Below are 15,988 nucleotides of genomic sequence, written 5' to 3'. Positions count from 1 at the left end.
GAAGTCTTTTTGTTCTGTTTTTCCTCTCTTCTCATGTGCATGTACCACTTACCTCCCTGCCGCCCCTTATAAGAAGCCACAGCCAAGAGATAAGGAATTTTTTTTCAAATACAACTATCTAAGAAGCAAGAACACTCAGCCAGTCCACTATCTGAGGATATAGTTGGGTGTGTGAAAACCTGAAGAATACTTCATTTTTGTTTTCCAAATGCCAAGTTTAGTGGTTTACGTTCTTGATATGCAGGCATGATCTCCCCGATACCCAGACAGTCCCATCAGCCACGCTTCCCAACACCAGCAAATATGGCATGAAAATAAGAAACAAGTGAAAAATCCCACAATTCAGTAAACAAGCAAACAAGAATTGTATACATTAAAACAATTTGAAATATGCCATGCTAAAATACACAGCTGCTCGAAAAGCTCAGGTGGAAATAAAAGACTGCGGAATATTTTCTATGAATGTGCAAGATGCCTTTAAAGTGTATTAGCAAATAATCAAAAATCATTTTAGTGTCCTTGTAACTCCAGCATACTCTTCGTGTAGTTCAATTTTCAAAGCTGACACAAGGAGGACAAAATATTATCCCATCAAAATCTATTTCAAGTACTGAAACATACTACCACTATTGAATACTAATCAGACTTAAACAGGTACATCAACAGGCTTGTTAAAAAAGCGTCTCTGAAACATGTACTATATATCTAAATGGTGCAAGAACATCCAAGAGTTTTTTAGTATCTCTCTCTCTGAAGAGAAGCACTTAAATTTCAAGGTGCCAAGACAAATTTCCCAGCACCTGAGGGTGCAGTAGCTCAGCTGGCACATCGTCGTCCCTCCTCACACGAATTAAAAAATACCCATCGATCCTTTCTTTCCTTTCACTAACACTTGTTCTACCAACACACCATGTTATATTTCCTGCAGTCTACAGAATGCTGAGCTCGGGGCAGAGAATTATCACCACGAAGAACTCAAGCTTTGCCAGCTATTGCTGATTATAAGTAATTAAGGGACGTAAAAAGGCCATACTGTCTGTTCTCAGTTTCATAATTACAGTTATGCATTAAAAATCTACATGGGCCACTCTTTTAAATCACTAAGAATTATGGCAGATGGTTTATTACAACAGGCAACGTGGGTGGTAACAGTCCTGAATGCCACCTTTGCTCATTCTGCACAAACATGTAACAGGATATATTCAGTTTTAGAAAAACTCCAGAATCAGAATTGTTCCAGTCTATTTAATTAGGCCATACACCTCAATGAACTCTCCTTTCACAAAAGCCCAAGAATCAATAAATTACCCCCATATAAAAGCCTATATCACTTCTGTAGACCCAACACGCTTCCTCTCCTTCGTGTTTTTCATAAGGCACCAAGATAAATGTTTATTTTGGATTCCTGGGAAAAAGTCTGCCTTTCCCATTACCTCAATGCGAACAGAACACAACGTGGACTCAGATGCAGAGACCCAAGAAATTAAAAACCAAGAATTTTCTTTTTCTTCAGTGAAGGGGAAATTTTCAACAGTGCTCCAGAACCCACCAGAATGCACTTGTGTTTAATTTACCCTCGCTAAAGCAATTAGTATAAATATTGCGGTGTGCACAGCTCCATAAAATGGATCATTCACAAGACATCCATCCTATAGCTGGGCTGCTGAGGGCATTTGAAGTGCCTGACATCTACTAAGCTAAAGAGATGATGTTTGTTTTCCCTCACTGTTTGAAAAGTTTCTTTCTAGAAACAGTATTTGCTTACTTTTATATAGTTTCTCCTTTGTTTCCATTTTTAAAAAATTAACAGTTTTAAAATATGAATCAAATTAGAACAAACATCCATCAAGCACTTAATAGTTTCTACAGCCCCTTTTACCTATTGTATTTTGCCTCATTACGAAAACAGACCCAAGTAATCATAGTTTTATTGAGCTACACAATTTTCCCCCTACCTTTTTCTACGGGACAGGACAGAAACTTCATTTTGGACAAGTAATTTTGATACATTCAATGCAAAACCAACAAAGTGGGGTTTTTTTTAATTGTACAAAATATTTTTTTATCATAAAGGGTGTTTTCTTTTCCTGGTTTTTACAGAGTCTGCATTTAAAGTATATTGTAACTATCCTCTAGGGATCACCATAAGAAACACTTTCACAGAAACACAGGGAGAATAGTAAATGTTAAATCATTTCAAATGAACAGGATGCTTTTTCTGCTTATGCCAGGTACCGACTTCAGTAACAGGCCAAGGAATCTGAGACACAATGTTCTTTACCATTAGATTTATCAGACTTAGTCTGACTTGTTTCTAAGTTGGAAGGCACCAAAAGAAAAGGATAGCTCTTGAAAGGAGGCTTTTTTTTTTTTTTGGAGGGGACTTGGGGGGGTTGGTTTTTCTTCTCCCCCCAGTTCACATTTGATACCTCCAAAAAGAGCTGGACTTTTCAGATGTACACAAATACCCCACCTCAGCCCCCAGAGCCAGTTTATCTTCCTTCCCATTCAGGCCGTGTTGGGAAAAAGTGAGTTCATTAAACCTTGCATATTTGGTGCAGTATTCAGCACATTAAGCAGAATTCTACAAGCCTGATCACACACGTGCCAATAGGTAACTCTAGCCGTAATTAACAACAACAGAGACTATTAATTTAGCCATCATGGCATTTTGGGCGCCAGTCCTGCCCAGATTTCCTTTTTTGCTCACCCTGCTGAAACTCTGGGTCCACAACTTCCTTCTCTTGAAAGAACAGCCTCTTTCTTGTTCAAAAAGAATTTGCAATAAGCATGTTCCTTGTGTCAAACAACTGCTTTCACACTGGTCTATGCCCCAGAAGAATATCCCAGCCAAATCCATTGAGAAGCTTCTTGAAATACGTCAAAGTCACATCTACTGTCTCCCACAGCACAAAGCTGCTGCACAGCGTCCTCTCCTAGGGATGGAAATCACAGCTCACTGCACTTTTATATAGCTTCTTCTGTTTAACATATCCATCTGCTGTCTCATGTTGTATCTATACTGTACCCACACAAGAGAACATTTTGTGTGCAAAGGCCACAGCAAAGGAGCCGTGATAGCAGGAATATCACAAGAGTGACAAAATTCCTAATCCTGTGTTCTCAGCTCGAAACACAATTATTTGTGGACCAGGTTTTTTTCCTGAGAGCTGGTAGTAGCATAACAAGGACTCTCACGCATACACTTGTTCAATTTAAGCTCTTACAGCGCTTGTCCATAACCAGACTGCTGGGTAGTTCCACACCTGCACCAAAAATTTCTCACTGCAGCTTTATTCAGATCACTGTGTTAATGTCACATCATCATAAACAGAGCTGTCACACAAAGATGAAAGCCCTTCTGCAGGTAACTCTTATTCAATTTTACTGTCAGCATTTCTTGTGACATATTAAGCTGGCAGGATGCTGAGAAGTTGTGTTTGAATGTTGAGCCTCTTCAAAATACTGAAGTGGTGGGACATAGGATCACATCTGGTTAACATGACACGTTATTAATTGCACTGACTGGAGGTGACACCCAATGTCATGCAGCTGATGGATTAATGTAAAAAAATCAGTGGCCTGAGGAACTTTAAACAAACAGAATCAGCAATGATTGTATTTGTTCTAAGCTTAGAAGTGCATACTTAATTTCTCACATTTGTAATTAACATTCATATTATCCAGGTGCTAAGCTATCCAGTATCACTTGTTCCTTGCAGAAACCTCAAAGCTGCCTCTTTTCTGAAGCCTGTGAACTGTATTTGGTAAGGCAAAGATGGGAATTCTGTGATCCCACTTGCTTAACCTATTTAATAACCTGCTTACATTTTCCACACATCAAATAAATGAAGTGGAATACAAAATGTAACATCTGTTTCTTTCTCTGTTTAACATTAGAGGGTTACATTCTAAACAAATACATTTAGGAAGTCTTTTTAGGAATTTGTTAGGCTGAACACAGCTAATCAGGGCAGCAAAAATCTTGTGTATTTCCAGAATGACCTCTTTGTTTGACCTGAAAATTATGTATATTATTTTAAGTTTCTGCACATGCAAAACCTAGATTATGAAACTCTCAGTCTTCCGTTCCTTTCTCTTTTCTTTATAAAACTTCTTGAAAAGCAAATGCATGTTTGGGAAATGCAGCACATACCAAGTTTCAGAGGAATGCTTTTAACACAAATAAATGCTCCTCAGCAGTTAGAAGTAAAGGTGTGAAACATCCCCAAGAGTTCACCAGTGTTACCTTTGGATTAAGTATCAATTCACCAACTTCACCTAATTTCTAGTTGATTAATCCATAATAAATCAGGTAGATCCATTAATCAGTTTATTGCTGAATACTGGACTTAGTAAAGTATTAGCCAAAAGTTCCAGCACTCAGACTACAAACTAATTTCCTTCTCCCTTCATTTTCCCAACTGGCAGAAGAACAAGGCTTTAAAGACTAATGAACATAACCAGAAAATATTTCATTCATTCCGTATGTATTGAATAGTCTAATGAAACAAGGAGAGACGAACATTCTCACTGACAGACACAAGGATGACTGTCATTTCACCACACGTGATTTCCCAAAGCAAGAATTCTTTCACATTTTCACTGTACTTTTGGTTATCTTACTCCAGAATAAAGAAGTACAACTCCATTCCACTCTCCAATGCATAATGTTTTGGAATACAGTTGCACACTGGTGTACAAGATATTTCTTCTGGAGAGTTTGATGGAAAACAAATTAAATAAAAGAGCTGACAGTCTGGGCAGAAATGGTCAAATGTCAGACAGATGCTGCTTCCCAACAGACTGCAGAGCCAGACCTGGCACAGAACCTATGGCCACTTGAACACAGCACAGAGTTCACCGACCCGCTCTCACAGTCCCACCACCACAACAGGACGTGGTTCCACTTGGAGACCACTTGGCTGGAATAAACCACTTGAAACTCTTCCTTCTTTTTTAATTACTTTTGCTGCCTCTCTCCAGAAAGATTCCACAGACCTGTAACTGTTCCTCCCCAAAACTGCTGGTCTGCAGTCTTGCAAGAAAAAAATCCTGTCACTGTCTTCCTCATAATGTTAGGAACACCCCTCAGAGATGAGCCATGCTCACAGGTGATGTATGGCCACACGAGCACGCCAGACCCACACCTGCCACCCTCTGCATATCTGGTCCTCGAAATATTCCCAGAGGCAACACCACGTCGGAAATGTATTTTTTACTGTCTCCCGCATCACAGTGTCTCTACCCTGTAAAATAAATTCCCAGGATTCAGTAATGTCTCCAGTTCATGTTTTCTGTACTACATCTGTCAAGTCCCAGTCACTAACCCTGAGCATTTTTAATCATCTTTTCCATTGATTTTTTTTTCTCTCTGCTGTCAGGAAAACTAAGCTTCTCCTCTCTGGATCACAGCACCTTCTTCAAAATAATTTGAAAAGCAGTAGCAGCAAAGAAACCCAGCGCAGTTGCAGCCAGCTGCTTGGATAGGAGATCAGATGATATTCCAGGAGCTCAGCGCTGCATGCAAGTTTGCACGTGATGGACCAGGAAGTCAGCACGTTTTTTTCCAGAATTAGTTGTCTATTATCAGTGCTGCTAACACAGGTCAATGCTTCAAAAGATGCAACAAAAGACAAACAACGACTGAATGAATGTTTTAGACTGAAAACAGGCAACGGGACTAAATGGTTATTGTAGGAGGATGCAATTGTCTGCATGCATTTTTTAAAAAATCTAAGGGTTAAAAGGGAATCATTTAGTCTTATTCAGAAAAAGCCCCAGAAAAATTAGCACAAACACCAGAGGAAGCTTCCTGAGCACGAAATCCATGTGGTTTTATAAACGCTCCCTCATTGTCCCTTTCTATGTCCAGTGCTTGAGCTGACAGGATACAAGACCATACAGCCTACAGCACAATTATGTAGTGGTGGAAGGCATGAACAACTAATGCTGTCCCAACACTTAGTCTTAGACTTAGACTGATTCAACAGCACCACCTAGTTACAAAACCAGGAACAGCTCAATCTCCTCGCAAGTGCCAGCTAAACATGAGCTACTGCATAAACAGCAACATAATTTTAACCTTCCTTTTCTTCAAGAAGGTATATAAAGACGGAACTTATTCAAGCAGGTGAATTTTCACATCAGACACATTCATTAGAAATAGCCAACAGTGTTTCAATGATCACTACACAGACACTACAAGTTGCATATTTGTAGTGAACAGTATATAATACAGCAAGTTGGATAAAGCTGGAACTATTCATGACAGATCATAAACAGGAAAACTAAAGGTATTTTCCTATTTTACTAATTCATTTCTTTCTATAATGTCAGCCCTGGAAGGAATTTTCTTCCAGCCAAGTGGGCCTGAATCTCAGATAATCCCAAACTTCGGATAGGAAGATACTCCCCCAAGGGTCTGATCTGCCATCCCAACTTTCTCAGTTTGCTGGGGAAGAAATGAAAATGCTGGTCTGTATGGCAGCACAACCCATTACCACTGGACACAAAAGCATATGGTAGTATCTCTGTTTCAGAGAAGAGAATTGTTGATTTTACTCTTCCAAAATTCCAATCCTAAAAGTTAACACTGTGTCACTTTCCCTGCAGATTGTAGAGGCGATTATAAGGTCAAACTGAGTTTTCAAAACAGTCTGCTGGCCACCATGGCTTTAGTTCCTTAGGGACATTTTTTTTTTTCGATGTACACTTTCCTCATAAGCTTTCATAATATCATTACTCATTGCAAATTACTATAGTTCATAAAGCCAAGAGAGACAGTCAAGCGGTCAAGGGTTCAAAAGTCACTACTGTTTTTAGACAGCTGCTCCAACATGGATCAGGTTGGCTCCAGAGCATCTCCCCTTGGCAACTGACCGAGGGGTCTAAGCGATCAAAATAAAACAAGCCCCAAGCAACACAAAAAGCCAACAACAACAAAAACTTACCATTCCAAACTACTGATAGTGGGAAAAAATCAAATAAAATCAAATCACTTCACAGATTCAGATCTGAATGCTGGGGTGTGCTAGGATGTTATGAGGGAAATATTTGGTGATACAAAAATACTTTATATGGTTAACAATATCAGAGATCCCTTTTTTTTTAGACGATGATAATGATTGCTGAGCAATATGACACTGTTCTTTAAAACGCCCAGAGACTGAAACAATAATGGTGCAGCTGTACAAATGCAGAGTGTGCCCTACTACACCCAGGGCTAGGCTGAAAAAAGCAGACCTTGTTCTGAAAAACAGTAATTGGCTAAAGAAGGCTCCTAGGAGAATTGAACTAGAAAAAAAAAATAAAAGAAGAAAACAAAACACCACAAAAATTAAATGTGAGAAAGAGCACTACACAGAGAAGGTGACAATATCTGACAGCTTAATGGAGAAACGAAGCAGCATAACACATCAAGGCATCAAGGAAGAAAGCTTGCTCATAAATGGAAAAAACACATTTAAGGCAGACAAAAAGGTCACAATTACAATATTTAATATTCACACGTCTATGAAAGCCATTACCATCTTACCCTCTCTGTTGTCTTTGATGATTTCTGTGATGCCTCATAATCTTTCTTTGTTTCTAGGATTCTTTTTACAAGCCCACCTGTTGAAAAATCAGTATATTTCTCAGCGTTGGTTGGCACAAAAATATCATTTTAAACATTTGGACAATAAAACCAAAGCCAACTCCTTAATTTTTTTCACTGTAAACAATTTTTAGAGCAACATGAACAGCATTCTGTTATATACTTTAATCACTGAGATACAAGCTATTTGTTATTTCATCTGTTTTCTCCAGCATCCTCTAAAATCAAACTGTATCATCAGTATCATCTATTGAATGAGTCTTGGTGCAGAACCAGGACCTTGAGCTGTATTAACAAAATTTTTTTCTTTTGCACCCCTCTTTTGGAAGAATTCAAGAACTGCATATGATAGGTATATAGACAGATATACACATTCCTTTGCCAGGAATCTTTGGATACAGGTAACTAGATCTGCCGAAATCACATCCAGTGTAACCATAACAGAAGTCCCTGAACCAGAGATCTGAGGTTACAAATAAGCAAAAATGTTAAGAACCAGTCCATCAATTTTTCCAAAAGCTTTTCTCTAACGTGCCTTGAACAGCCAACTCCACCTCATATCTCAGAGCTGACAAGCTGTACCTGACCCTCAAATAAAAATTATCACTTTTATGCAGATTTAAAAATCCTGCTGACATTTAAAGATGTATAGAAAAACTGTACTTAACATCAGTTGCAAATACTTCTCAACTAAACAAGACTGTATTTGATAAATTATTTCTGTTTTCTCTTGCAAAAGTTGCAAGCTCCTACCCCTTAGGAGGTATATTACTGTTTAATTCAGCATTCTAATTGTTCAGCATGTCGTTTAAAACCATGGTTTTATGCTACATATATATATATATATATATAAACATATGTAAAAGCTAACATACCATGCTTTTCATCCTCAACCAGCTCCACTTCTGGCTCCTACACAGGCAGGAAGAGAGTTTTAGTTACAAGAAGTTGACATTGCTGTAATATACAGCTATTCAAAAATATTCAGCTAGAAGCTACTTAAATAAGTAAGTTACAAAGTATGGAAAAAGGTTCTGTAATTTTCAACATGAACAGACCATTTCCATTCCTGGCATTTCTGGCAGTGGTGGTGCTGCCTCCACCACGAACTGGTCATCATCATCATCAGGAACCTGCTGGTCTGTGATCACATTTGAGGCTGTTTTACCACTACCACTCCTGCAAGAGAAACAATGAAAATTAAAACCTATTAAGATCTGCCCCAACCTATTAAGATCTATGCAGAATAGAAGAGAGAGCAGTGCCCTCCCTTTCACAAAAAAAAGCAGCACCAACTAAAAGCGCCTCAAATTCTGTCATTTCCATCCACTGCCCAACTCTGAAAACAGTTTTGCCATCTTTCTCTTGCAGAAGGATGTCTATTTTCCTTCTAAACACACCACTTCAGTGACTGGCACTTATCGGAGATCATGAAAGCCATTTGGTCTGTAGTTTCAAACGGTTGTTTCAGCCTTTTTTGAACATGGGATATTCATTGCACGTTACACAGATCTCTTCTAGCCGCAGTTTAGATTAATGCTCTATGGTTATCTGTTTCAGAGTTCCCAAAGGCAAAAAAAAAAAGTATCTTTTTTAACTTTTAGATGTGACTACCAACCACAGCTTTTAGATAATGCACGGGATTTGCAGAAACAATAAAATAAACAAATCAGGCTTGAATTTTCCACTCTGAGTCAGTCAAGAGTGGGATGATCCATCCTAAAGCTGTTGAGCAGCTGGTGAGGCACAGAAAATCTGAGAATATTGGGGCACAAGAGCTAGAAACATCTGCTCTCCATCTCCCACATTCCGTACCTTTCTGGAAGTAAGACCTCTGCGTTTTCTTGACGTTTTACTCGGGGCGGGGCTGGTCTTGCACTGCTAGGACGGGGAATACGTCTGCAATTACAAAGAGGAATTTTCATTTACTAGAAGAAGCAGCATCGTGTCATCCAAAGGAACAGACGTACACACACATGAGCTGAGTAAATTAACCAAAGCATAAAAGCACTGAAAACATCCCCAGTATGCAATCCAATATTGCAATACTTGTTGTAGCAGTAGGAGTCTAGGAAAATCTAGAAAATGTGTACTAAAATAAAAATGATGATTTTGTGCAGAACCACCTTTTGCTTTGTCTCACTAAAAAATAACTTGTGTACAGCACAGTTATTTACCATTAACAACAAATTTAGCATTAACAGTACACACTGCAGAGTAAATTGAAAAGAAAAAAGATTTTCACAAGTGATACTATTACACTTCACCGGGAAAGAAAAAGTAAATTGGGATTTAAAAGGCAACTGCATGTATGCGATGCAATGTTCTTGTCATTAGACTTTCCATGTATCCTTCGTATTTTAATGTTACATTGGAGCACTTCATGGATTAAGAAAATAAGTCGGAAACACTTCACAATGTTAAAAATTTGCTTTGTGGAAGGAAATGAAAATGAATAAAGGCAAGCATATGTGGGCTAATATTTATTATGTGATACCACTAGCAGAAATGTCTTGTTCCAAGTTTCCCTACTGTTTTCAAATGGACTGACTCTATGACCTCCATACACACCATAGTTTGACACAAACAGAATAAATGATAGGAACAAACCTTTGGATGGGCTGAGGTGGAAGATCATGAGGTACTTCAGCATTTTCAGATACTGCAGGCTGCTCAGGAGCCACGTTCTCTGCTTCTCCTTCTATTAAATGAAACAAGTAAACAATTTTCACTTAGCTGGCAAGGCCAATCTAACTTTTCTTATGACTGACCTTATCAGCACAATACTTGAATGTGTGCTCACAAAATGCATCACATGACAAGCTTTTAAAATTAGAAATAAAATTCTGTAAGCTTACATAGAAGTTAAATATCTTGTGAGCTTCCCATCTTTAAACATCTCTCAACATTCACAATTCAAAAGGGATACTGAAACGACATTCAAACTTTACTTTTTGTTTCTTAATATTGTGAAATTCCCGCATCTATGAAAATGACATCACCTCACTCAATTCTTCCATAGTCGCATGGTAACATCTGCAATATTTCAAGTTCCGCATTACACAAAATCATAAAAGAAAAAATATTACTAAAAAATATCTATATTCTCTATTACGTTGGGTTTTTTTAACCTTTCTTTTGTTTCCCTTAACTTCTTATTTTACTCTACTGGTATTCTTAGTTGACGTAGATTTGAGCAGGGGGTTGCACTAGCTGACCTCTGTCTCTCTGTCCCCTTCTACATCAAGGATTCTGATTTGAGGGCTTGTCCTGTAATCCCACCACAATCATGTTCTCCAGAGTGTTGACCCCTTTTGCAATTTAAATCAAGACAGAACCAGTTTAATGGCTGCTTCCCAGTTGATAGGTTTCCCACTGAGTTACTCTGACCAGCTTATCTCTCAAATCTGGGAGCAGTGACGGTATCACAGCCCAGCACTGTCACACCTGCACAGAGCAAACCAAGAGATGCTTCAGGGACCCCCCGTATACCAGATTTCCAGATTCACTGACTGTTACTGGCCCAATTATCCAGTTATTTGAGGAGAAGTTTTGTGGATCACTTTCACTTTTAATATGAACAGAAGTCATAAATGCAACAACTAATAGGAGGGAAATAATGTCATGTACTGACATTAAGAAAATGGAAAAAGTACGTATTATTAATCTGGTTGTTGCAGTAACTACCTGTAATATATTGCAAACAGTTCCCCACAGGTTCTGCTTATTTTCAAGTTAGAACCCATAAAGTTCTCATAAACTATTACTTTTTTTTTTCCCCTAAAAACACTTAATCCAAAGCAGAAAGCACTTTCATAGATGGATTTTGGTATCATTTTAAATAGAAACTACTTGGATAAAGGCCACTGAAAGCATTCAAGCACAGCTAAATTATGTTTTGTTACAGTTTAAAAATTATTTAATCCATAGCATAAAAGGAAAAACATGCACTAAACTAGAAAAGTGCTTTATTTAAAGGCCCTATTTTTTTCTATTAGAAGGTTTTAACTACCATTGGTATGTTCAGTGCTGATCTTTTGTCACTATGTTGTTTCTGAGTCGCTGGTGAATTCATCTGGAAATAACAAGGATGTTGATTTTTCAAAGAAGTTGTACAAATTCTTTAATAGTAATAATCCGACCAAGTTAGGCATGAAGAACACAAGAACTACGGCCAACCTCTTACTCGGGAACTGCTACCAGGACCAGGAGAACAGGGACAAACACATTAGGGAGTAGTTTCCAACAAACTCACACTTCCCTGCTAAAGACATCACTATTCTGGTCACCAAGCAAAACACACTCATCAGAAATGAAACTTTTTTGAAAGTCAAAAGACATTGGAGGATCAAAATATTTGTCTTATTTGTCTCCAAGTAGATGCTCCTGAAAGTTGAATGAGATGTGTAAACAGTACAACAGATTTGAGAGGCAAAGCCATGCCAGTCTACTTAGAACTACTAAAGCATGGGGACTGCTCACCCCTCAACGTAAGTTTACACCATCCACAAATATGAAAATTAAAGGTCCAGAGGAAATTCAGAGGCAGTTCACAGAAGGGACTACTTAAAAAAAGTATTACAAGGTACCACCTAAGCCCTTGAAATCCTTGTGGAAGAACTATCTTCAGCTCTTCTCTAACTCCAAAGGTAGGTTTGGAGTTGTGGAACAGCAGTGACCATGATTTTCAAGCAGTCTCAACACACAGTTTCCATTTAATTCCATTGGGGTTTACTGGAGGACAAATCTAATGCACAACCAAACAGTATCGAGGACCAGCTACGTAAGCAAATGAGACAGTGCTTATGCATAGAATCATTTTGGTTGGAAGAGACCCTCAGGATCATTGAGTCCAACCATAACCTAGCTCTGGCACTAAACCATGTCCCCAAGAACCTCGTCTAAACACCTTTTAAACACCTCCAGGGATGGTGACTCCACTGCTTCCCTGGGTGCCTGTTCCAATGCCCAACAACCCTTCCCGTGAAGAATTTTTTCCTAATATCCAATCTAAACCTCCCCTGGTGCAACTTGAGGCCGTTTCCTCTTCTCCTATCTCTTGCTAGCATTTATGTGCACGTGTCTAAAGAAACTGGAACCTGAGTAACTTCAGGGGTGTATGAGCAAATAGCTGAGGCAGCCAGAACACTCCTTTGCCAGAAAGCTTTAAACATACACCTATTTAAGATGCTGCCATGAACTAGCCAGTGAGGTGTCCTAGTGGAGGACACCAAGGGAGAACAACTGATATGCTGACAAATCCTTGTTTATAAAGAAAAAAAAAACCCACCACAATGGAAACATTCAGAGCCTCAATGCTCAGAAACAGAATATAAGACTGAGGCAGAATGAAGAAATGAAACTCCAAAAGGTCCAGGAAAATAAGTTTATTTCATCCAATAAACAATGTTTTTAAAATCCTATAAATGATTCTTCCTTTGGAAATTTGCACAACTTGATTTGCAGTTGAAGACTCAAATACACAGCAGAAGGGATTGTTCATCCCTGACTTATAATTACTGCCAAACATGCACCCAAATTAGCTATCTGCAATGACTGTTCTTATCGATTGTCACACTTGATTTTACATTCCAACTATGAAAGCAAGTAGATGTATGAACAACAATTTCATTTCTGTAAGAACTTAGAGAAAAATAAAGTCCACTAACGCACTAATACATTACACCATCTTCTTGAATAAAGCTGAAAATAAAGAACAGTCAATACAATATTTGGTTCTTACACCACCTGAGAATCCAACCCAAATTAATAATGAACCTGGGGTTCTCCTCTTAAATACATTCAAATTAGAAATAGAGGAATATGAAAATATATTCCATAACAGATAGATTCCAGTAGACAAAACAGCTCCAAAAGATTAAGACGAATTAGCGTAGAAGTTCTCCCAGTTGTGTAAGGTCACACAAATGTCTTGGCCAACCACCTACATTTCATTAGACTGACACAGCTACGAGTCCCTGAAGGCCACAGGTGGACTGGGAAAGAGCCTTTGACCTCCCACATACATGGTATCCACTGTCCCAACTAGGTCAAGTATCTGGATCTGGAGAAAACAAAAATGTAGCTTTTTGCTTAAATCTCAGTTCTTCCTCCTACATTTTGCTTCTATAGCTCCACGAATACCGTAGCTGGATACAAATACCTCACGAACAACCTTTGTCTTGGGAGCCATATACAACTTGAAAAACAAATGAAGAAACAAGAATGCAGAGATGGAATTTTCCTCTAAAATCCTGTAAAATGCAAACACTGAGACTCCCAAATATTTGTACAAAAAGGCAACGTGCAATGATTCAGTTCTCATACAGAACAAGTCACCAAGGGATTCAGGCACAGCAGCTCTGCATTTTCCTCGGGACAGTGTAAGCACTGGCCTCTTTGAAAACTTGCATAAGGGTAAGGAAGGAGAGAATGTAAAGTAACTGTTTTATCAAGGAACATGCAGTTTTCAAAACAGGATATTAATCACAAGATGTGATTAAAACACAGGGCAGCAGTTGGATTAAGTGTAAATCACCCTCCTTAAATCATTTAGCTGCGTGGATTCAAGTTCGACTCCACAGCACTCAAGTTAAACCTTCCAAGGCAGCCAAGTTTTTATTCTCCCCACCTTTCTGTCTTGCTGCAAGTCCTGGTTCAGCTTTCTCTTGCATTTTAGCAGCATTGTCCTCTGAAATCCTATCTGGCATGTTCTTTGTTTCCACAGTTCCTATAACAAAACAGTTTATAATCAAATGAAACCAAAGATACAATAGAAATTTAAAATAAAAAGCCATGCTAAATACCTGTTACTATTTCTTTAAGGGCCATCCTAGTTTAAGAAACCATCTTGAGTGTAAATAAATAACATTCAAACTTCACAAAGACTTTTTACATGACCACTGATTTAACTCCTTATCAACAGCTGGTGAAACAACACAATACTTACCTTAAAAAGGTAAATACTTACCTGCAGTTACAATATTTACCTAATAATTGCTACAATACACAATATTGTACATATACTCCTTGGAATGCATAATGCACTTCTGTTTGTTTCAAAGGCTTTAGTTTTAAATACATTTCATACTAAAGCCATTGAGAAATTTCAAGCAAGAAAAGCTGATGTCTGGTAGCTGAAGTCCACAACCTGCTGGTAATGCGACAGAAGCACCTAGTCCACAAATGCTATTCACCTTTGATGTTATCTAAAACTGTTTTATTTTTGTAAAGAAATGAAAGAACATTTCATCTACCAACTACCTTAAATTAATTCCCCCAGTTACAACAGGACAACACTGACAAAAGCAAAGTAATACTCAGTAGAAGAAGGCTGAAATATTCAGGTATACATCTGATTTCTAAATTATCTGCCCAGGGAGAAGAGACATTCAGGGCAGAGGGACGCAACGGAGAAATGATTCAGTACCGGTTGTACATAATTCCTGAAAATATACCAGTGCACTGAACACACGTGGTCATGAAAAGTTAAACGGGTAAAATATTTAGCTTTAGTCTTATTAAATATATCTGTGTATACATATATATATACTCACACCCCGCCTTTACTTGGAGTAATATGTTCAGTTCTCATGCTCCTCAAAATGCAACAGAAGTAGAACAAATTCAGAAATAGGCAAGATAATAGATACAGAAAGTGCTTAAAATAGAGGTACCCGAAGCACTACCCAGGAACTGAACGCAGCATTTCCAAGTCTCCTTATCTGCAAACAGGTAACTGTAATGCAAAGGTAAAGAACGGATTCCAGGGCCCCCCATCTACGGCCACAACACCTCAGGCAATGTTTCCACCACCAGAACAAATCAGCAAATAGATCTGGGTGCACAGGAGAAGATTTACTAGACAAAGCCCTGCCTAATGCTTGGGTTGGAACATCCAAACCTTCCAAAACCAGCAATGAAACTACTGCACGCAACATAAAGCTGAAGCTTTCAGGACATACAGATCAATAGCAGAGGATCTACTCCTCCCCCCATGCCACAAAGATATATAGTTCATTGCAGTAGGAATATTGAGTTCTACTAGTTTAGCAGGAGATTAATACACAGCAGAGAAAGGTCAAGAAGCACTTTCCTTTACCTGTGCTAAGGCCAGGGTGAGTCGTCGTTTAATAAAACTGAAACAAGCATTTAAACATTCATCACCTACCTATCCAGCAGTGCTACAAGCTACCCAGAAGCTCTGGAGCTCAGCAGAAAACCCAAACCAACAGTGGAAAGTGAGGCACTTTACTCCATCATTTTCATTTAGAAACTAATTCGATGTCTGAAAGGAAGCCTGTTCAGATTGCCATTAAGATCAAATGCAAGTTTAAAATAAAATCATGTTCTATTTACCAATCAGCTTTTAAATTAGCAAAAATTGGCTCT

General features: G+C 38.4%; 1 protein-coding gene across 2 annotated transcripts in view; it reads right to left on the bottom strand.

The window, feature by feature from the left end:
• The window catches only part of TRAF3IP1 (TRAF3 interacting protein 1), a 41,936-nt gene that overhangs the window by 6,258 nt on the left and 19,690 nt on the right, over positions 1-15,988 (bottom strand). For both annotated transcript variants that reach the window (XM_065841430.2, XM_071811352.1), the window contains 6 exons: positions 14,229-14,327; positions 10,208-10,298; positions 9,413-9,496; positions 8,656-8,776; positions 8,473-8,509; positions 7,538-7,614 (listed from right to left, as the gene is read on the bottom strand). In XM_065841430.2, coding sequence (XP_065697502.1) covers positions 7,538-7,614; positions 8,473-8,509; positions 8,656-8,776; positions 9,413-9,496; positions 10,208-10,298; positions 14,229-14,327 — 509 coding nt within the window. The remainder of the gene's footprint in view (positions 1-7,537; positions 7,615-8,472; positions 8,510-8,655; positions 8,777-9,412; positions 9,497-10,207; positions 10,299-14,228; positions 14,328-15,988) is intronic.

The sequence above is a fragment of the Patagioenas fasciata genome, chromosome 7, assembly GCF_037038585.1.
Source record: "Patagioenas fasciata isolate bPatFas1 chromosome 7, bPatFas1.hap1, whole genome shotgun sequence".
Lineage (NCBI taxonomy): Eukaryota > Metazoa > Chordata > Aves > Columbiformes > Columbidae > Patagioenas > Patagioenas fasciata.
This window is presented reverse-complemented; position numbering and strand designations above follow the sequence as displayed.